Genomic DNA, 23,820 nt, shown 5'->3' with positions numbered 1-23,820 from the left:
GGTTACACTTAATTACTTTTTACTTATATATATGTACTAACAGATAGGCCCGGCGTTGCTCGGGCAAAAGTAACGATAGCGAAGATTAAGATTATTACGTTATAGTCAGTATTACTTTTCACAGAATGCAAGAAATGGGTTCCCCTGTCTCCAGACTAATTAGAAAATTTTTAGATGGGTCTAAAAATATTTCGATTTCCCGCAAAAACGAAAAAAAACTGCATCTGCGTCTTGCACGTCACTTTCTCTTAACACTTCCATTGTTATGTAACACTTCCATTGTTGATGGAAGTGTTAAGACTTAATCCTGTCCCTCTCTCCCGTGGGGAGGAATTTCGAAAAATCCCTTCTTAGTGTGCGTCCTCGTGACGTACCCTAACTGTGTACCAAATTTTAACTTTCAACTCCTTACCGTTTGGGCTCTGCGCTGATTATTATTATTATTAATTATTATATTATTATTGTCATCAACTCGTCTCGATTATATATATAGATTAAATATTGTTATTTTAATATATGTTAATGGAAAATGTTTTATGCATAATATACTGCATAATACTATCAAACATATGTTGCCAATAAGACAGAACATCAAGTTGCTTAATTAGAAGCGAATGAATGACAGATGCTAATATGCAATCAACAGAAACCAATTATTTTGGTATATTGACTTTTGGTCCATGCTAAATATAACTTAATCGTATATTATAAAAGCACTTAAATTAGTCATGATATATGAAAACACTGAAATTTTGTAAAAAGAAGTTATAACGCTTACAAATAATTAAATGAAATTGATGCTTACATTAACTTTTTGCCTAGAACAATTTTGTTATTGGTGTTGACGTTATAGAGTGTTTTCAGTAACTGTTATGTTGAAAAAGGAGTGACAACCACAAGTAAGATAATGATAAGATAGACAATGTTTATTACTGGTTAAGAGGCAAGTTTAAAGTCAAAAAATTATTTAATACTATTATTATAATAAATTAAAAAGTTGTTTTTAGTCGTTTATTCTCTTCTTCGCTGGTAAATTAATACTTCGGTAAATTAATTAATGTGATTGTGTTGCTAATTAAGTAAGTTTTGTCAGTTCGTTATAATATAGAAACACGTGAAACAGAATAGGAATATCTAATGAAACATGAAAGCATTTATATAAAATATTTAAATATAAATACCAAAATATGGCAGGTGAATTTAAAGCAGTGCTTTTCAAAATTTAGAGCCAAGTATCTTTAAATTTAATATAAAAATTCTTCCATCCCCGTAAATTTATATAGTTATCTTCATATATAATATTTTGAGGATTAATTAACCTTTTTATTTTTATTAATTTCAGTTCATACAAATTATGTGAAATAACTTGTTTTTGAATAGTATATTTTACCTTATACACAATAAATTATCGTAATTATTACATAAAGTTGAAAAAATAAATTAAGTATAGAAAACTCAATTAGCTCCTATAGATTATAATGAAATTTTTATCAAAAATCGATAATTTGTGCTCAAAATTCAGAAACTTTTGTCAAACCTTTAAATTACTTTCAATAATATTAAGGTAATGGAACGAGAATATGAATAAATATAAATTAATCAGTAGAATCTAAAATATCCATTTAAGTAATTACGGCAAGTATTAATATATTCATTGTAAAGGACCATTAAAGGTTTGATTTAATTAGAAATCAGAAAAAAATTGAGATGAATAAAGTTTTTATTTATTCTTAAATAATTTTTACTTGAAAATTCAATGCCATTTGGTGTAAATTAACAATATTTGCATGAAATTATACAACAATAGAAATGTGGAAAAATAGATCTGTAATGAAATTTTTTGAACGTACAGATTTTAGCTATAATCACAATTTCCTATGTTTCTATAATGTTTAATAATAATCATAAAATTCTTTCCAAAAATTGCACTTTTCCTCTTCTGCTGTCGTGAGATGAATATTTCCTAAAGTAAGGGAGAGAGATCTTCTTTCTTTTTCATCAAATTCTAACCATTCTTCTTCCATTCCTTCATACGAAGGCTTTCTAAAGTAACAAAAAGAAAATAATAGAAAGAATAATGAATATCTTTTCAAAAGATAAATATAAAAACAATAAAAAAATTGTAGAATTCATTTTTAATCATACTTTTGACGTAGATTTTCACATTATGTATATTTATTCTTTCGTTTTCTTCATGAGCGAGGATTTTTGCATTTCTTGTGTAAATCAAAGCCATGGATCATAATAGAAAACAATAAACTTTAACTTAATATTTTAGATTTACTGATAGACAGAGATTGTTTTTACAAGTTTAATAAAAATCTGTCTTATATGCTTTACAACTGAAATTTTCTCCAACTTTGTCCATGGTATCTATATACAGTAATGGACAAGTCGATATTTTAATTTATTTATTTAGAGTAAAGTTTAAGAGAGCTGTCTGTCTTGCTGACAGACTTAGCCCTAAAGAAATGAAAAAAGCGAAGAATAAAAGTCGGAGAGTAAAGGGAAGGATAGAAGGTGAAGTCGGAGGGGATCACATGAGTTGCCTAAACCCGGCGATATTTAAAAAAACAAAATAGCAAAATTAGAATACAAAAATCATAAAATTTACAATTGTGGCTACTTTGCCAACAACGCGATTATCAAGGTAAACATTTAAACAATTTAAGCTTAACATTTGATAGTATTTACATTATTTACACAATATAAATTTTGTTGTATTGAACCAGATGCTATTCCGAATGTCTGCCAGTCTCTTCTTGAGATGTCAGTGTCAGTCTACTGTTCATTGGGTTATCTTCTCGATGATTTTCGCTTCTTCTTTCCTTTGGTGACGATAGCTTTCTGGTTGTTTTAATGAAATTGCAAAGATGCCTATATAGGGTTCTGTTTTGAGTCAATTCACCTCTTTTGGTGGCCAATTAGATCCAGCTATAACACACTGTCCTTGGAATTTCTCTCGTTGGTGTTCATATTTGCTACATTCGTAGAGATAGTGGGAGACATCATCTATTTTGTCGGTATCGGTGTCGCACTTATCGTTGTTTTTTTTTGCCGAAGCGGAAAAGATATGCGTTGAAATTTCCATGTCCTAGCAGATACTGTGTGACCTCATAATTGGGTCTCAGATGTCTGTATGTTTGTTTATTGTTGGTTGTTGGTATGAAGTCTGTATAGGGTTCTTCCAGTTGTGGAGTGTTCCCACTCTTCCTGCCATTGTTGTTCGACTATTTCTTTGATTTTGTTCTTGATAATATTGAGCGATATTCTTTTATATGTTGTTGGAAGATTTTTTAATGCAGCTCTCTTTGCCAACTTATCCGCCATCTCATTCCCCTCGTTTCCCTTGTGTCCAGGGATCCACTGGAATTTTATTATTTTAATTTTGCCTAATTTCTGGGCCAGTTCAATAAGTTCGTTGGCCAGTTGTGTCCTTCCGTTTTGATTCCTCAGTGTGTGGATTACGACTCTGCTATCTGTGTAAACCTTTATTCGTCCCTTAAAACTCTGGAGTTTATTGTCTACGTGTTGCAAAGCCTTGAAGACTGCCCAGAGCTCCGCTTGAGTTATTGTGCAATGTTTAGCCATTTTTAAACTCGCCTGATATGTTTTAAAATTTTTTGGGTCATATATAACTACTCCGGCTCCGGAGCCTTCTGCGTTCTTTGATCCATCCGTAAAAATTTTCCATTGTTCTTCCTGGTTGTTGTGTCTGTTCTATGTCTGCTTTATAACTGATCTCTTCCGCTGGATGTCTAATTGTGTCCATGTTTTTCGTTGCTTTTTCCAGTTGATTTTCCTTTATTTTTTGAATGAGTTCACCAATGCCCGATGGCAATTTTCCCTTCTTGATTTTGTCTTCTATTTCTTTGCTGTTTAAGCTGTTAACGTCTTCCTTTATTAAGGACCATTCCCATACGAGTTGTTTGATCCTGAGGTCTATTGGTAAGATATTTGCTAGAACCAACAATGCATCCGTTGGGGCCGTTCTGTAGGCCTTACAAATGTTTATCATGAATTTCCGTTGTATTGATCGTAGTTTTCTTTTCGTTTCAACTTTGTTTGCCGATTCGCCCCACACCTGTACTCCATACAGGATTGCAGGCTCGATCGCCGCTCTGTATATCAATCTTCCTGACCGGTGGTTCAAGCCCCAGACATTTCTAGAAATTTGCATGAGTGTGTTGCTTTTCTCAAGCATTCTTTGGTGGATTTTATTTATGTGTTCTTTCCAGCTGAGCGCCCTGTCGAAAATGATGCCCAGGTATCTCATCTCGTTCACATTTTTGATTCTGTTTCCGTTGATATATATGCCAATTTGTTTTTTAAGTTGTCCTCTTCCTAATTTTTTTGAACACACCATGAGCTCACATTTTTTATAATTTATTTCCAGTTTATGTGTTTGACTCCACTTGTTTATCTTCTCCAGGGCTCTGTTTCTTTCCTCTGCTAGCCTGTTGCAATTCTTGTTCGCTATCATTAGAACGACATCATCCGCAAAAGCCTGTATCTTTGCTCTTGCTGTTTGGTCGTATTCTTCTAACAGGCTGTCGAATGCCAGGTTCCAGAGGCCTGGTCCACTTCTCGAGCCCTGTGGGCATCCTCTGGTAACCTGCTTTATAATGTTAATGTTATTAGAAAAGTAGCCTGCTTTTCTGTTACGTAAATAATTCCTAAGTATTTCTTTCATGTTTGCAGGGCATTCTGTCTTGTTAAGCCGTTTAAATACGCTCGGCCACCACAAGTAGTCGAATGCTTTTTTAAAATCAATGGAAATTATCATGGCGTGTTCTTCCTTCTCCCACGCATTTGTTATAAAATCTTTTACCCGGAGGGCGGCTTGGATTGTTGACCGTCCTTGTCTAAAGCCAAACTGCTGTTCGTTAAGTTTGTCAATTTTTCTGGAGGTGGAAATAAATTCTGTTTATTATTTCGCTTGTGCCAACGATCGATCTGACATCTACCGGTGTTAGCGCGAACTACATAATGGCGACTACTATGGGTATAATGTATGTCTGTGGACAGTAAGAATTAGAAAGTATTTAACCTACAATGGTAAATAATAAGTATTGCTGTGTATTTGGATGCAAGTCTAAAGGTACATCAAACTCAGTACATATGCACACATTCCCAAAAGATAAATTACTGAGAAAAAAGTGGGAAATAAAACTAAAGTTAGGAAAGCAATCAACGAAATCTATGTACGTTTGCAGTTTGCATTTTGACAAAGACGATTACTATTTGCCAGGTAATAAAAACATTTCTTATAAGTATATTTTAACTGTTATCACATATGGTACTTACGTTTTCATAGGTTTACCATGTGCTCGGCATTATTTAAAACCTAATTCGTATCCGACTAAAAACATACCGATAAGGAAGTTTGATACAACCACCTCAAAACAGATTGCTGAGCAAAGGTCCATTCGTGCCCAAAAAAGACAAGAAATACGGAATAAAGGTTTGTTTCTTAATTTTGTCAGATGCATTTCTTTAATAAGGCTATACCAAAACAAGATCTTATAATGATTGAAATCACTAAATTTTTAGGTTTGGAACCGGCAAATAAGAAAACTATCAAGGAAAAATCTACGTATCAATCTAATAATGACACCAACGTTTTGGAATTGTCACAGCCCAGTACATCCTGGTCTAAATCATCTATTGACTGCTGTGCATGCACAGATCAACAAATGACATCACAAATAGAGGAGGATGAAGATATGACATCAGTATCACAAGCAGAAAAAGATGCAGCTACAGCACTCTTAAATTTAAGTGAAAAATCCAACATTCAGGAGGAGAGGGATATTTTGATGGAAAAAGGAATTCAAGTGAATACACTTTTAGATTCAAACTTAAAATTTACTGTGTTTGACTTAATAAAATCAGACAATGAATTGAATATTCTCACAGGTTTAAACAGTTTTAAAATGCTTGATACCATCTCTGCCTGTGTTAGTGAGTTGCAGTCCAACAATACTGCTTATAAGCCTACTACAATATCTACTAAAGTCCAAATTGTTCTTGTTATGATGAAGTTAAAACTGGCCTTGCCCTTTGCTTGTGTTTCAGTTTTATTTCAAATTTCCATGACAACATGTAGAAGAATATTTTTCAATATTATTGCTTATCTGAGTCAAGTATTAGGTGCTGCGATTGTGTGGCCTTCCAAAGAAGAGATAATGAAAAACTTACCTTTGTGCTTTCAAAAATACAGCAAAGTTCGTGTGATTTTGGACTGCACTGAAGTTTTGGTTGAAAAACCAAAGTGTATTAGTTGCAGAATATTAACTTATTCCCATTACTATGGTAAGCATACTGTTAAAGTATTAGTTGGAATTGCCCCATCTGGTCTTATCACCTATTTAAGTAAAGCATATGGAGGTAGGGCATCTGACAAAGCCATATTTGAGGAATCAAATTTGTTAAATTTACTGGATCCTTATGCAGATCAAGTAATGACGGATAAAGGTTTTCATATAGAAGATGCTTGTTCTGCTAGAGCTATTGGTTTAGTACGTCCACCGTTTGTAAGAAAGCAAAATCAGTTAAGTAAGCATGATGCACTGGAGACTGCAGAAATAGCAAAGGCCAGGGTACATGTTGAACGTGCTATTCAGAGAATGAAACTATTTGCTATTTTAAAACAAAAATTAGACTGGACTTTACTGCCACATATTGACAAAATTCTAACCATTATTTGTGGTGTGGTAAATTTATCTAGACCAATATTGGGTGATGACAAATTTTGAAGAGTGGTGTGAGCATTTTCATTTTGACCCTATATAATGAAGCAGTATTAAACAGCAATTTAATACTGTTTTTATAATCTTATAGTTAATAAGGCTTACTCATTTTTGTTTTTCAATTTTTGTAAGATAAAGAACTCAAACACTAGTTAGGACAAAACATTTTATTCCAAAACAAAACATAACATAACATGTTTTATAAAATTATTAGTACTTAACTCTCTATAATTATTTTGCATAAATCTGTAAGAAAATATCTTTCTTTGCAAATTATGAATAAAATACTGAATAAAAGAAAATGACTTTATTTTAATTTGTTGTATTTGTTTAATTGGGTGCTAATATTGTTATAAGTTAATAAAATTCAAAGTAATGTGTATTTTCTTCTAAAAGTGATTTCTGATGGAAAAAGCAAGATTGTATTTAAGAATTATGACTGCATAGGTAAGGAAAAATAATTTTGGTAAAATCATTTAGTAGCTTTTCTGTCAATTTATAAATAAAACTATAGTCTGCTAAAACTTCAAGGGTTTTAAGGCTTTGGTCTTTACTACTGAATATTACAAAATCACATGAATTTAAATTTAATATAGCCAAACCTAATTGTACCTGTCCATAATACTTGTGATTTTATTTTAAGCTGTAATTGCCATGCCCATCGTGTACTATATACTTAAGAGATTGCACCATTTCTTCTGCAGATTTTTCTGCACCAATTTTGGGGCACTTTACTTCAAGCAGCTTGATAGGTTTTTCATCGTTAAATACAATCCCATCAGGAGAAAATGCAAAACATGTCAGTAATGGTGAAATTATCAAACCAAACTGTTTGACATCACAACCATAGAGTGTTCCATACAATGTGAGTGCTGTTTTTTCCCACTTTTTACCATACTCTGTATTTTCATTTCCCTTAAATTTGCTTCTAAATATATTTGTTAACTTCTTTTCCCAGTCTGCATTTTTCCTCCTTCCATAAGTATATAGTTCATAGCACACTGATCCTGTCACTCTAATACTTCTTTCTTTCTTCCATAAATCATTATTTTGTTCCATTGTCAAGTGGCAAATGTTTTCTATCTCTCTCTTATTTTTGTATATATTTTCTCTGTAGTACATTGAATCCTGAATAGGCATAAGATGATCACTTATATTAGGCAAATATTTATTACAGTCCATACAGTGTTCAATTACTTTTAATATTGACCAATGTGGTGCAATATTATCAGCTGAACTTTGTACAGCTTTGGCTACTAAGCATTTTCTTCCAATTGAATGCTTTGCTAAAGCAGAATCAGGCAACTCTTGAAAAAATCGTTCTCTGATAGCATCTCTTTGGCTTTCATTTAATGAAAGAATTTCTGTTTCCTTTGTCTGGACATGGCACAAATTTTCAACTTTACAAGCTCCATATCTCCCATCAGACCTGCTTGACATTTTGCTCCAATACTGCTCAAGATCAGTACAACTCAGATCTTCCAAAGTATTACCATACCTGCAAGAGAAAAGTACTTATTTATATCTTCATGCCAATACAACTAACCTATTAGTTAAATATTTGAGTGTTTTACCTGTTTACATGAAGCAGTGTCCCTATTGAATGCTTACAGTATCCTGCTTCTCCTGCTATGCAAGTACACTTTATAGATGTCATCAAATATTTATTGAGTTCTGAACTCCATTTGATATTTAACGTAATTTCGTGAGGTTTCTTTGAAACAATACTAGATAAGCAGAGAGCGAAAACTTCTATTTCGACTGGGCAACCATCGTCGTCATCTGTCTTATATATTTTTTCTTTAATGCCACAGCAAATTATCTGTTTTAGCATTTCCTCTCCTTCTATAAGACATCTTTTTCTATCACCCACATATTCTAAAATGTCACAAAGTGAAATCATTATGGTATTAATCCTAGTTGATTTCGTAGTTGTTTATATCGGACAAGAATGCGGATAAAACGTTTTCACTATAGAGAGAAAAGTTAACACACAAGTGACTCGCATTTGTAATTTCTATGTTGACAGGCACGCTATACCCTTTATGGCAGCCATCTTAGTCGATTCATACGCCACCTATAGTTAGTGGCACAAGCGAATTAGCCATCCAAATTTTCCCAAGTACTGGTAATAAACTGATGGGTCTGAATTGCTCAGGGCTGTTTGCGTTTTTTGTTTTTAGAATAAATCTAACGTTTGCTATCTTCCAATTGTCAGGGAAGTAGCCTATTTTGAGACAATTGTTATAAAGAAGGACGAAGGCAATTGGGACTTCTGTGTGTGCAGCCTTCATTATTTCTGCTGAAATTCCGTCCAATCCTGGTGATTTATTATTCTTTAGTGTGTATATAGCCTTCTGGACTTCCCTAAAAGGAAAGGAAATGTCATTTGTATGGGTTTGACAGCTACTGTGATCGATTCCGATTTCCCTGTGAATGTCTGTATCAGTATCCGGGTTGTCGCTGGGGAAGTGGTAGTCTAATATTGTCTTTATATTCTGAGTGATATCAAAGTTGTTTTGATCAAAATTCTCGTTGGTAATGTCCGGTACATGCGTTTTCTTCCTTCCCCGTAAAGCCACTTGGAAGGGAACGTCCCAGGGGTCTTTTGTATGACTCTTTCCACAAAACTCCTGCCAACCCTTAGATCGTGTCTTGTTTATTAGTCTTTTAAATCTCTTTAATGCCTGTCTATATTCGTTCTTTAGTTGTTGCTGCCTGTCCTTGTTACTGTTTCTTACCATTTTTCTCCTTAGTCTTCGGACTTGTTTCTTCTGTGTCTAAGTCGTTGGTCCACCATGGTGTTTTCTTGGTGTTGATAATTTTGATTCTGGTTGATTGTATCTCAGCTGTTTGTAGTGCTTCGGTGATATGTGTCACATAATTGTCCATGTCTATACTTGTGTTTATCTGTTGGAATTGAAATTGTCTCCACTTGCTGGCAAATATTTCTTTAAAAAGATCCCAGTTTGTTGTTCTTCGTGGTTTTTTCCCAGTGGTCTTTGTGCCAATATGAAAGTTGTTTATTTCAGTTAGGAGATAGCGATGGTCACTTCCCGAGGGCCGCATGAGAGTTTCGCAGTTTAGTATTTTATGCTCCAGTTCCTCCGTGGTGAAAACTATATCGTCCCAGCTTTCAGCGTAGGCAGTGTAAAAGGTAGGTATAGTGGTCATATTGACAGGTACAGGTAAGTAAAGATCAATCTGGCTGTTTATACAACTTAGCCTGATAGGGAAGGGAGAAGAGAAAAGTGGGTGGGGAGAGAGAGAAGAGAAGAGGAGAGGAAGGGAGAGGAGAGTGGGGGGAGGGAGGGGAGGGGAAGTGGGATGGGAGTGGGATAGGAGTGTTAAGAAGGAAGGTAAGGATGTATGGGTCTCATGGCGTCATGCATCGCAATTGATAGAAAAACAAACAAGATTATATACAGTGGGCCATTTAGGCAAATGAAGATACAATTAGATATGTACAAGTATTTACAAGTTGATACATGCTGAATGTGGCAGTTGCGGTTGCTCCACGATACACAAATTAATCTGCTGATGGTTGCACGCTGGATTGGCCTGAAGTCAGCCGCTAAGTTCTTGGTTATCTCTTGAAGTTGTGATGATGATGACGATGATGACGATGATGTTGACGGCTCAGTTGCGTCTGATGATTAGTATCGTACGACGAGTCGACTGTGTGGCGGCCGAGAATATCCGGTGCCGAGGCCACTACGTTGGCCAGCCCCAATCAGTTAGAAGGGACGAGGGTCGGGGGTCGCCTAGCGGCGGAGTTCGTCACTTTGTATACTGGGCAGTTATTTACAAAAGTGCATAGGTGACTGAAAGCACCCTTATCTTTACACATAAAGTCCAGGGCGGGGGGCCAATTTTGGCCGTTCTTAAGACAATAGTCTATGAGTTTTTGACGTTCGTTGTCGTGTTCTGGACAGTCTAGCAGAACATGTTTAGCGTCGCCGATTGAGGTATTGTCACATTCACACACATCGCTGTCACTCTTGCCAAATCTTTTCAAATATGCTGGGAAATTCCCATGTCCGGTGAGGCATTGGGTTAGGAAGTAAGAAGGAATGAAGTGCCGCATGTTAATACGATCATGGATAGAAGGGATGAAATCGTACGTGAGTCTCCCTGTGCTAGAGGAAGACCACTCCTCCTGCCAATCATTGTGAATAATGAGACTAAGTTGATTTGCAATATAAGTATGCGGGATGGCTCCAAACGATGGTGTAACTTGAATATTCGTGACCTTCCGGGCTAGAGTGTCCGCTCTTTCGTTTCCGGGTACGCCACTGTGTCCTGGGATCCAGGCGAAGTTGGCCATTTTTTGTCTCTGTAAGTTCGCTGCCATATAGTGGACTTTGGTTCCAGTTGCTGTTCGTTTTGTGGATCCTGCTATAACGCTTAAAACGTACCTGCTGTCCGTGAGAAAGGTAACAGAGCCATGATACCTATAAGGATTTTTAGTAATTTCCTCCATTGCTTTCATCATTGCCCACAGCTCGGCTTGGTTGTTCGAGCTGTGGGCCTCAAGTTTATGATATTCCTCCTTAACAAAGTTGTCGGAGGTGTCCTGGATAACAAAGGCTGCTCCCGTGCCTTTCTCATTTTTTGCACCATCTGTGAATACGCTCCAGGTTTGGTGCTGGGCTGGGTCACTATAGTCGCCTTGAGTTATAACTTTTATGTCCTCCGCTGGATGACTAATATAGTCATTTTTTGGATCTAATTTGTCTTTGCCGTATTCATACATAAGTTTCAGGATATGACCACATTTAATGCTGTATTCCCTATGTTTTTTGTTAGTTGCGTCCAGTGCTGTAGGTTCTGTCATGTTGTCCTCATTAAGCAATTTCCAGTTCCAACGCAAACAGCTAAGCCACGCCGGCTGGCTACCGACGCCGATCGGCGTACTACCGTTAACACGCGGTTCTTTGTTACACAGTCAAAGTTTCGAGCTTAATAACTTTGGTTATAATTTATACACATATACCAAATTTAGTACACTTATACCACAAACATAGGGCTAACTAAATCCGTTTATAATTTCGACCGGAAACAAACAGGAAGCCCGATGCGGGCCGAACAAAACAAAACTTTAGTCACACGTAACTCGATAACTAATGCACGGAAATTAATAAATGAGACACACACTCACAGATTTCTCTCAGTATCCTCTTTCGAACGACGTATAATATTAATTTGTAATCCCCGCCGACCGCTAAAATCCAATCGAAAACACAGAGAGCAGTAACCACAACTCCCTAGTCTGAGACAAGCGGAAGCGGCTTATGGGTCATATTGACAGAAATCAGCTTGTGTTCGTCCATGATATCAGAGATCATTCTTCCTCTTCTGTCCTCTCGGAGGTTGAACCAAATATGCGATTTAGCATTTATATCCCCCATTATTATTATATTATTGTTGTCAATTTTCCTTATAATTTCCTTTAGTTCACTGACACAGGTGTCATCGTCCTCATCCGGGGAAGATAAGCGTTTATTATGTAAATCTGTGGTTTTTGATATATTACTGCAGTAGTAAATTTTTCGTTAGATAATTGCGGAATCATTGCAAGTTCGATGTTCTCATTTCTAATTATTATACCACTTTTGGGTATTGTTTTATTGTGGGTCTGTAAAATTCTCCAGTTTCCAAATCGCACTATGTTGTTATTAATTGTATATGGTTCTTGTATAGCTATTAGATCTACGTTCAGCTCATTTGCAGTTTGTGTTATTAGAGAACAAGCAGATTTACTTTTCTGTGCATTTATCTGTAAAATTTTTATGGTTGTGCGGTATAGATCGTTGGCTCCTTGTCTCTGTTCGGTTTGCCTGTGGGTGTCCACTGAGTGGTTATTATTTTTCTTGATTATCCTGTGTGTCAATGCTAATGTCATCTGTGTTTCGCAGATAATACTGAGTGTGCTCGTTTATCAGTTTACAGTCCATAGTCGATTCTGTTGATTACTTGTGTTTTTACTTTTCGTGTCACTGGACATTCTCCACTTAGCGCATTATGCTCGGTTGAACATCTTTTACCTTCGGGAAGTTCTTTATTCGCTTTTCTACAGTTCGCACATGTTGGGGGTTTATCCATTTTCTTACAATCTCTGTATTTATGTCCTTTTGAGCAGTGCGAGCATTTTTGGCCATCCTCACAATCTTTGGCAAGATGATTATAGCCACAACACCTGTAGCAACGTGTTATCGGAATGAAGTCATCAATTCTAACGTTTGCCCAGGATATTGCGACATATTTTTGTGCTATCAGGGTGCCTCTTATTTTTGGTAAAACGGAAATCACTACATGTCTGCAGTTTGGTTTGATTCGTCCTTTATTAAATGTAGTATTGATTTTAGTGTTTGCTAGGAATTCTTCTTTTGAGATCGAGTTGCAGCTGTCGTTTTGTTCATACAGCATTTCCACTATTTCTTCATCTTCTACAGTGTTTGGGATGTTTAACAATATTAATCTAGGTCTTCTCCCTGTTGAGAGTTTGCACTTTATGTGTTCGTTTACTTCTCGAATTCCATCTATTGCTTCTTTCAATTTTACTCCATCATCTTCACTGCCCACTCTCACGCACACCCCGTTTCCTCCTATCTTCTTAATTGACTTAACGCTTATCCTCAGCTTGTGTGGTTGTACTTTGTTCATCACTTCTTCTGTTATCTTTCCCATGTCAGGCTGTGTTCCTTTTTCTTTTTGTGTTGGATACATAAGGAGTGCGTGATTGCCTCCCATTCCCTCGCTGTTTATTTTCTTGTTTATTGTTTTACTAATTGTTCTAGTATTATTACTTGGTTTTGCTCCTTGTTTTAAAATCTCGGCGTACGTCGTGATCATCTCCGTTTTGTCCTGTTGTGCGCTTTTGCTATTTCTGAGCTCTTTGATGATTCCGATCATCTGGTTCAGTGCTCCGAATAGCTTTGTAACGTTTTCTCGAATTTCTCTTCTTTCTTCTCTTTTTTTGATGGAAGAGATGGTGAGTTCAGGACATAAATCGAGAATTCGACCCATTCTCTGTCCTGCTTCCTTTAAAATAGTCTCTTCTAGATTTTCTATCGGGACGGTTGCATGTGCCATGTTTATTCTCTGTATCGTTGATTCCATAAAACACAGTTCAAAGTCACAGTGGCTTCTTCCTGTCTGTAGTATGCCCAAATGGTTCAGGAATCAAGTACCCTTCCCTAACTAAAATGTTCTTGTCAGACCCGCGAATGGCCAACCAGTGACACGAGAAGCACCCTAGAGATCCTCGGGTGCCCGGAAACAACACGAGTTGTCCAAGAATAAAACAATAAAACGCCTGAATATAAAAGTAAAAAGTCGAAAGCCGAAGCCTAAAGAGGACTAGTGTGATCGGTCTCCAACTAAGACCGCTTGAATAAAAGAGTTGGACTCCACGCCGTAGTAGTCGATCGACTCGCTTTACGACGGAACCGCAGTCGTATTTTGTGGTTAATAGAAGCCACACAGCCCCAAGATAATTTGGGGGCAGTAAACCAACGATCTTGGCAAAAGAACACCCGATCGCTGCCTGCCCAAGAGGCCGGAGCGTCCCATTATAAATAATAAATAAACCCCGGCTCAGCGACCTGGAACCGGAAATGAGTCGGATGATCGAAGAAAACCAGTTTGAGTGGCCGAGAAAACGAAAATCCTCACTTGAGTGCTCAGAATAAAATCAAGTCGGCGGAGACAGAAACAAACTGAGTAACAACTTACAAACTAGCGACTAGGGTCATTGAGCCCTCTCGATCGTGATCGCTTAAGAAGTTAAACATGTTAAAATGAATTGAACCTATGCGAATTGCATTATTACGAGAAAGGGTCATAAAATAAAAAAAAACAAAATAAAAGAAAAGAACATTTAAAACCGTCTAATTATGCCTAGTAAACAACATAATTCACTTTACCAAGCGAATTGAAAATCAAAATGACCGTTACAAAACCGTTATAACGGTCAAGAGAGAAAGATAATTTATCGATTAAAAGCGCTAAAACTTCTCCAATTTTAACAAAATGGAAGTAGACATGAGAAAAGCAATTCTAGAGTAAATAAATAGAACTATAAAACTAGGAAAACTAGAAAAATAAATAAATAAGCAACAGGTTTAAGTCAAAGCAAAAGACTCACGGGACCTCCGTGAAGCGGTAAAGACCGCGACTGCGAAAATCGCTAATTCTCCTGAACCGTTGCTCTGATTTCAATGATGAAAACGATTTTGTGATCCTCAATTGATCAGTATTCCAACGTAATGTAAGTTAACACCAGTAAATCCAAAGTTTATCCGCAGAGTCAATCGAAGCAGGAGCCCACGAAACACCCGGGTGACACCATTCAGTACTCGTTTTGTTATATCGACAAGTCGATATTACAATATACTAGCGGATCTGTTACCTCTTGTATTCGAGGTAACAGATCCGCTAGAACGAGGTAAAATACATTAATTTTGCACCTGGGCCTCGAGGTCCGTTATCAAAATCCATTCTAATGTTATTCTACTGTATAATAATAGACTATTCTTTATTACGGACTCGCCCGTAATAACGAGTAATCACGATAAAACGGGCTTTTATTATAAAAGATAAATTTCTTCAGTCGCTTTTACTGTATTATTTAAATTTTACAGTAAGTATATATTTTTTATAAAATCTAAATTTTTACAGCCGGTAAATAATCATTTAAAAAAATCAGGCAAAAGTTCATTAAAAGTTCACTACGATATCTTACCCTGTTTTGGCAAATGACGTCCATAACTCAATTATTCTTTTGCTGAATTTCATTTCTTCTGGTTCGTAATCTTTTACTCTGACAAGAGGTTCCCCAAAAACAAAATATACATCCTCAAAATGAGGTACCCCCATCCATTTCTTTATTGGTGATTTGATGCGAGTGTGATTAAAGATGTAATGGAATACTTTCCTATTGTTCTTGGAATACTTCTCTGAAAAATGAAAAATCGGACAGGTAAAAATTCCGTCTCCTATTGCTTGAATCGTCTGCTTTAAAACTGTAAGAGAAACTTCATCTGCATTGTTTCCAAGATATTCCTGCACAATGCTATTTACAGATTCTATACGCACGCTATAAGTTTGTTCGAGAATCGACACCGCTTCTGATTTTGAAAGAAACGGATCTTCATGTTTTAGAGCAATTAGAAATGAAGATCCTTCGTCCTTCGTTTCTCCGATTAAAATATCCACATCGTGAAATTTTCCATTATGAATACTTTCGAATGGATCTTCGGGAAGAAACGGAGATCCTTTTTGAGGAAGAAAAGTTGCAAAAGTCTTCTTCCTTTGCATGAATTCTTTTTCAAAAGATATAATGTCAAAAGCCTTCACGTTTCTCATGCATTTTAATATATCTTCATCACTACAACCTAATTCTTTAGCCATCATTGAGGTTAATTCGAGATTAGCTTCAGGATTCGCTGTAAATATTGGTTGATTGTTTGTACCGCTTTGGAGAATTGCTCGTTTGAATAATCCTTTAGACATTGGGGAAATGAGATGATGCGCTACTGACATAGATCCTGCACTTTCGCCAAAAATAGTTATTAAATCTTTGTCTCCCCCGAAAGCTTCTATATTTTCGTGAACCCATTTTAAGGCCATCACTTGATCCAACATTCCCGCATTTACAGCCGCATTTTTCGTATCGAAATTTGCATATCCAAATGCACCAAGACGATAGTTGAAAGAAACTACGATAACCTCTCCTATGGACGCAATTACTGCTCCATCATATAAATCCATATTCGCGGATCCGAAGTTGAAACCTCCTCCGTGAATCCAAACCATAGTAGCGAATGATTCTCCGCACGTTTTCGAAGCAGGAATCCAAATATTAATATACAGACAATCCTCATTTAATTCCATTCCTTGAAAATTCGCCCATTCTGCCTCCTGAAATATCGAATTTTGCATACATGAGTTGCTTTTTCGAGTTGCATTATAAACAAAATCCGACTCTTCAACTGGTTGAAGTTCACTGAATCGCAAATTTCCAACAGGAGGTGATGCATATGGAATTCCTAAATAAGTATTAATGTATTTATCCGCAACCTTAATCGTAATTCCTGTAATTTTGTCTTTGATGGATGTGTTTGCACATAGTTGAATGTACTGAAATAGAATCCAAATTACCAAAGAACTTCTAACGAAAGTTGAGAGCTTCATCTGTAATTCTGTAACAGAAATAATGATTTTAGTGTTTGTTTAGAACAATAACATTCTTTTAATAAGTTACTCTTTATTGCATACGTTTTCTTATTTCGTAAAAGTGTCGGTTGAAAACCATACTTTTCATTAAATATATTCAAGAAAGTCTAGTGTAATTTTTTCAACAGTTTATCCTGAATATAGAATTTCTTTTGTAGTTTTAATAAATTGTCTTCAGTGTTCTCACGATATACAGGTATACCTCGCCTTACGTCGGTAATTGGTTCCAGGAGAGGCGAAGTAAGTCGAAAAACGACGTATGTCGAATTTACTTGTGTAGTTACGACGTAAGTCGAAACTACGGTGGAAAACGCCAATAATGAGCACTTAAAGACCGCTAAATAAGACGACAACACAGAAACACAGATGTTTTCATGTTTCGTTGTCTAGGATTTATGATGATTATATTAACATTTACTGTAAATGCACATATTTTAATATGATTTTATGTGCTTTTAACGCTTTTCTAGTGATATTACGACTTCAACATTTGTGGCGGACGGATGTAAAGTCGAATAAAATGACTTAAACTTGATTTTTATTTTTCCATATACAGGCAGTCCTCTACTTACGAACTTAATCCGTTCCTAGAGGTCGTTTGCAAGTCGAAAAGTTCGTAACTCGAAAAGACGATGTTTGGCGCAAAAACTCAAATATAACGTTGTTTTTACAATTATATAATGTTTAGGCTACTTGAATAATGTTGAATTAAGATTGTTAAAAGAGAGTATAAATTCAAATCAATCACATGTACTGTACAGTACATATGTATGTACTATAAATGTTTTTAACGTAAAACTTTAAAAATAAACTTGACTGTACATAAAAAAAATAACCAACTGCACTTTAATAGTAAACAAATGACACCACACACGATTGACACACGACTACAGCCCAAACTGAACTAAGAGCCTCTCACCTACCTCTCACGCTTAGAGTACCTATATATCAGAGTAGCGACACACGAGTCATCGCTGCCATGTTCTGCCGTTTAATAAAGCATTTTTACAAATAAAATGCTTTATTAAACTACAAAAAATCGTCATTTCCTAATGTAAACCCATAGACCACGTGATGACAGTCGATCGACAGAACATGGCGGCGATGACTCGTGTGTCGCTACTCTGATATTTAGGTACAATAATACCTCGACTTATACCCTATTCACACTGTACATTTTAAGCGGGATTAAGATTTAAGCAAAGTTAAGTCGCATTGTCGAAAACAAGATTAACTACTCGTTCACACTAGGTAATTAAAGCGAATTATTCGCTTAGCCCTCAAGTGGGTGTACTCAATATTACATTTTAAATAAAATCAAACTTTTGCTTATTTTTCGTAAATCATCATAAATTAATTTATATTTAGTAATTTAAATTATAAATAACTTATTTAAAGAGCATAAGACGTTAGTTAGGAATTATAAACATTTATTATCAGTGATGTCGTTGTCGTTGGCAGCACGATTCTCTCAATGTTTATATCACTTTAGCGATAGAACTGTGATAAGAATGGATTTTTGACAGAAATATATATATATATATATATATTTCTGTCAAAATCCATATATATATATATATATATATATATTTTTTTTTTTTCGTAAACAAGAAATTTATATTATCATTTAAACTTCTTGTACCGAAGCAGCATATACATGCTAATAGAGAAGAGTATCGCTTGTTCGAACATTTGTACCTGCACATCTGCTTCCGCCATTATTTTTGAACTTGTGGCGGACCTCGTGGAAAGATTGAAGCGACTTAAGCTCCTTTGAGAAAGCGATTTAAGCTGAGCCGGTTGTTGGTAGTTAAACCGGTTTAACGTTAAGTCAGTTCCGTTCATATTTCATACCTTAAGCTGGCTTAAAATGTATACAGTGTGAATAGGGAATTACGCTACACCGACTTACGCGAACCCGGAGTTACGCGATTTTCAAATCTCGACGATCCGTCTTTTGTTTGAGTGCCACTCAATTCTTGTTTACTCACTCGCCCCACACTATTGGTCAGCTTACATGTTCGGACATGTCACGCGGAATCGACGCATAGCTACAATTTATTTTGTGTTATTTATTTCTGTGTTTGTTATATCTACGGAGACTTGAGAGACTACTATGTCATCCAAACGAAGTAGAACTGATTCTTCTGCATCAAAAAAGAAAAGAAAAACTTTATCTTTGGAATGTAAAGTTAACATTATTAATGACTTGATACAAAAATGAAAATTTGTGAATTGGCAAAGAAGTTTGATCTACCGGAATCGACGGTCAGAACAATTACATAAGGCAAAGAAAACTTCTCGAAGCTGTGAAAAATGCTCAATCTTTAAATTCACTGAGATGGAAACAATATCTAAGATTTTATAAAATATTTTTTTTTTCTAAATTTGTTTTCTTTAGTCTCCGGCCCCAATTAAAAATAATTTGTATGTATTTATATGCGAAGTTATACCCCGACTTACGCGGTTATCGCTCGGTCCCACCTATCGCGTAAGTTCGGGGTATTACTGTACTCTACTCACGCTCATGTTAATCCGCCACCTGTCGGCTTTGTTCGTAACTTCGATAGTTCGTAAGTCGAATGTTCGTAAGTAGAGGACTGCCTGTACTTTTTTGACAAACGACGTATAATCGAGAACGACGTAACTCGAGGTATACCTGTACGAAATCTTTTATAAGATTTTGTGTAAAAGTATTTGATTTTGATATTTGATTTTATTTTATTCGTACACGGCAACACGACACGTGAGCGATTTGCCGAGGAGGAAGCGGTCTCCCAAGAGATCTTTTATGGGAAACTGGCCTCTTGTTAGGTGTTATTAACACGAAGAAAACCACGAAGACTTCACTGGGCAGCCCATTGGAAAAGCGCATCGTAACCGGTTTACAGTAATTTCATCCACTCGGCCACTGGTGGCCAGTTGGAATTTGTAATGACAGAATGTTAGTACTAAGAGTAGAGAATGACTAGTTTCGTTTAATGCTTTCGGGGACGATTTTCTATAGGAAACTGGCTCACGTTTAGATAAAACGCCGGGGTAACTCCATTTAATGAGGCGCTAGTGTTTTTTGGTTGTATTTACTCGGTCTCTACCAAGAATCACTACACTGTTTGCATTCATTACAAGTAGAATATGCACATAGAAGAGCCGAAAAGTTATTTGATAAAATGATTTTTGATTATTCTGACAATCATAATTTAAGAAGTAAAATGTAAAATAAATATTCACCAAGAAAATCATTATTTTTATTAAAAATTATTTTAAAAATTTCCATAAAATTAAAAAAGGATTTTTTAAAATTAATAAAGGACTATAACTGAATTTTATGCGTTAAACTAAACATTTTGCTGATAAAACAATCTAACTTTAAAGTAGGGTATCGTTTGTGGCATCTAAATTTATCATTTATTTGTAAATACTATGTTGTAGTTTGTATCTTGTATTATGTACAACGGTATATAAAATATGTGGGAATCCGAGGTCATGAAAGGTCACTCGTACCCGTAGTCGGCGTCGGACCGAAAGATCCGCCCACTTTGTCAGTGGACGGCTAAATTGGCGGGCAATTATTCACTGAGTGGGGAGAATCGCGGGGAAGTTCAATCGTAGGTTATTGCATGTCCGTACGGAAGGAAATGAGCCCTATACAAAACTACACCTTTTATATATGGAAAAATAACATACAAAGAAAGACTAAATATAAGCTAAACAATGGAAAACGAAACATTCTTACAAAATAACTAATTAACGAGAGAGAGTTTACATAATACACAGTACCTCTAGATTTGGCATGTTGTATGGCATATTTCCATTGAACTGTCCCGAATGATTGGAAACCTGCTCTTTTACATCTTATTTCCTCCAATCGTTGCCTGCAATACGTATCATCTGATGGGATGATATGATGAATCAATCGGCCAGATGTTGTGAGAAAATCAAGATAATGTGTAATTTAAAGGAAGCTTAATTTCCTTTTTACCATGTAAAACATTTGTCAGCTTTTTACAGGATGTTGTCTTACTTTTTGTATCTTTTATTACGTTAATTTTATAGAAATATTACTGATAATTTATCCATATAATTAAATTTGTTTCACAAATAAAACAAAATTATAGTTAAATTTATGAATTAAAAATATATAGCCTGTCCATAATGTACATAAAAATTCACATAATGTACATAAAAATTTTTTGTGGTTGACTACGCTTATAATACTATACTTATGAAACTCAAAATCATAGATAAAGAAAGTGTTTGTGGCACAGCTTTATGGCACTGGTGCCACAAACACTGTGTTTATCCACGATTTTGAGTTCCATAAGTATGTGTGGTCTAACCATAAAATTCCGTATGACAATTCGTTTATAATTAACGATTATGACATTTATGGATATGGGCCCATTCGTGCCAAACTTCTATTTATGCCATAATTGCCTACATTATAAACTAATTGCATAATATACTATTAAGATAATAGAATAATTTCTGTTGTAATTTTATAAAATGGAATCTAATATAATTTCAGTCAGTATCATATTTTAACAGATAATTTTTTTCAAAGTGTGCACTGTAAAATTTTACATCGTATCTTTATTTTTTAACTATTAAATACTTTAACTATTAAACTAACTAAAAACTTTAACTATTAAAGGGGTTTGTCCATAAATTACGTAATACTATTTTTACACTTTACAATATCACACCTTATGTAACGCTCCGTAATGCTGTCGAACATATTTACCACAGATTACATAACGCATATTTACATCTACTCCTTAAATGTAAATGAATAATACACAGTAAACGGTACTTTACTTACATGTATGACGTATAAAGCAGTGGCAGTACCGTTTGCTACGCAACACTTAAGAAACAAAAGAATATTACATATTGATCTAGTAATAGTCTTTAATCCGAAAAATATTGACGGTAGACTGTCTCACAGCTTAACAGGTTCAAACTCCTCTATTGCTTTTTTACAAATTCATTTCGGATCAGTATTATTTTTTCCGACCCCTCTTCAGTGCTACAAAACAAAATTTATATATGTAACAAAACAAACGCGAGCAGAAAAAACAAGAAACACTTTTTAAAAATCGTTTAAACATAAATTTAATGAGCATGTAGAAATAATAAAATATAACAGTAATAATAATAACAATTTAGTAAATATATCGAATGGAATACAGATCGACCAACAATGGTATAACCTGACAGAGGGCGCAACATGCCAGTAGTTTATATCAAGGTCTGTATAAGAGGGTCAGGACACGCGTGACCTACTTCTTGAGCCGCCATTTTGGGGGTATTTTGAGTTGCATGTTTTAAGAAAATTTGTACGAGCAGTCAGTTTTATACGACATTAATTAAACTAAAATTGCATAAATCCAGTGATTTCCAGTCAAAATTGTAATAATAATTTCGGATGATTATGCATCTCTAATTTTATGTAACTTTTCGATCAAATAGTTTAAAAGAAACAAGCATCCCCATCACTCGCTGTCGTGAATGAAACTAATTAAATAGCAATGGCGTGCCGTCATTGGAAGGTGGAAGCAGAGCTTCCAATGACCCTCCCTTGTAGTTTCTAAAATATAAATTTTCATATTTTAACGTACTTTGAATTAATTAAAATTAATATTTCATTATAACTGCATTATGTATCTTATTACAAATTTCTATACTACATTTGGAAAAAAAACGATAAGATCGCTATTGTATTTTCATTTTTCATTCATTAGATTTAATTAACATAACAGAGTTATATGCCCTGATTTCGCAAAGCATTATCAGGGTTACATACAAGGAACAAGGATATACAATATGTACAAAGTAGAATGTTAGATCAGGTAACAGATTTTCTTACAGTAACAAGAGGGGTAACGATGCTATTAATAGACGAGAGGTATTAACAATTACAATATTAAAATATATAGCAGTTTAGAGAAGCTGCAATAAAATCTGTAGGAATAGAATATTTAGCGTACAATACAATAAAGCTCGACAATGTAGGTTTACATAAATTAGTTAGATACATCAATAAGTGAGAACAATTTCTAAATCAGATGATATGCGAATAAATAAAAGGAGACAAAGTTATTAACCGTTGGTGACAATTGGTAACATTTGATAACAATACGAAATTCAGATACATATAACAACCGGAAAAAGGTTACGACACGAACCCATAAATTTGAAACATTTCGCGTAAGATACAGTAAAAACCCCTACAATGTGAGTTTGCCCAGATTGAACATTCCACCACTAGTATATCACAAACTGTAAGGTATTACAGATAACATAATTTCTGTACATAAAATACAATGATAATTTTAAATATGTAAAATATCGGAATAGCTACAAACATAACATATAGATTAACATTAACCAATACAATATTTTTCATAAGAGATATGCTATATACAAAAGTGTTAACAGTTATTTACACTACATATCCTTAGTATATATAAGGTAACAAAATATAATCTAACACTACAGTCAATTGCAGATGTACTGTCCAGGAAAACGAGTACATTTCTTCTATACTTCTTAAAACTTTCCAATGAGTAAGACTCAGGAGATAGGTGTGACTATAAAATATTTTTCAAATAGTTGGTAAAGTAAATCATGAGTGTCCTTATCCATAGTTAGGTCTTGTATTTCACACGGCCAAGAACGGTTTTTGTAGATTAGAAGAGCACGTAAATAGTGTCTTTCACATTCAGTCATAGGACACTCAAAAATATAATGTAAACTACCATCAATAACGTTACAAACGGGACAGAGGTTATTAGTGTGTGATGTGAAACGAGTAAGATAAGAATTG

At 35.1% G+C, this 23,820-nt stretch overlaps 2 protein-coding genes across 2 annotated transcripts; one reads left to right on the top strand and one right to left on the bottom strand.

Moving 5' to 3' along the window:
- Positions 1-1,702: 1,702 nt before the first annotated feature.
- On the bottom strand, positions 1,703-20,778 carry LOC136969001 (acetylcholinesterase-like). Its single transcript, XM_067263071.1, has 3 exons — positions 20,772-20,778; positions 15,499-16,957; positions 1,703-2,043 (listed from the first exon to the last, which is right to left on the bottom strand). Exons 2-3 carry the CDS (start codon positions 16,947-16,949, stop codon positions 1,893-1,895), a joined length of 1,602 nt encoding a protein of 533 aa, XP_067119172.1. The 5' UTR covers positions 16,950-16,957; positions 20,772-20,778; the 3' UTR covers positions 1,703-1,892.
- LOC136969019 (uncharacterized) lies at positions 4,942-6,866 on the top strand. Its single transcript, XM_067263094.1, has 2 exons — positions 4,942-5,464; positions 5,554-6,866. The coding sequence occupies exons 1-2, from the start codon at positions 5,056-5,058 to the stop codon at positions 6,756-6,758; spliced, it is 1,614 nt and encodes a 537-aa protein (XP_067119195.1). The 5' UTR covers positions 4,942-5,055; the 3' UTR covers positions 6,759-6,866.
- Positions 20,779-23,820: the final 3,042 nt, after the last annotated feature.

This window comes from Centruroides vittatus, unplaced genomic scaffold, assembly GCF_030686945.1.
Source record: "Centruroides vittatus isolate TY-2023 unplaced genomic scaffold, ASM3068694v2 contig_1683, whole genome shotgun sequence".
Classification (NCBI taxonomy): Eukaryota; Metazoa; Arthropoda; class Arachnida; order Scorpiones; family Buthidae; genus Centruroides; species Centruroides vittatus.
The sequence above is the reverse complement of the archived record's forward strand: the minus strand, read 5'-3'. Positions and strand labels throughout refer to the sequence as shown.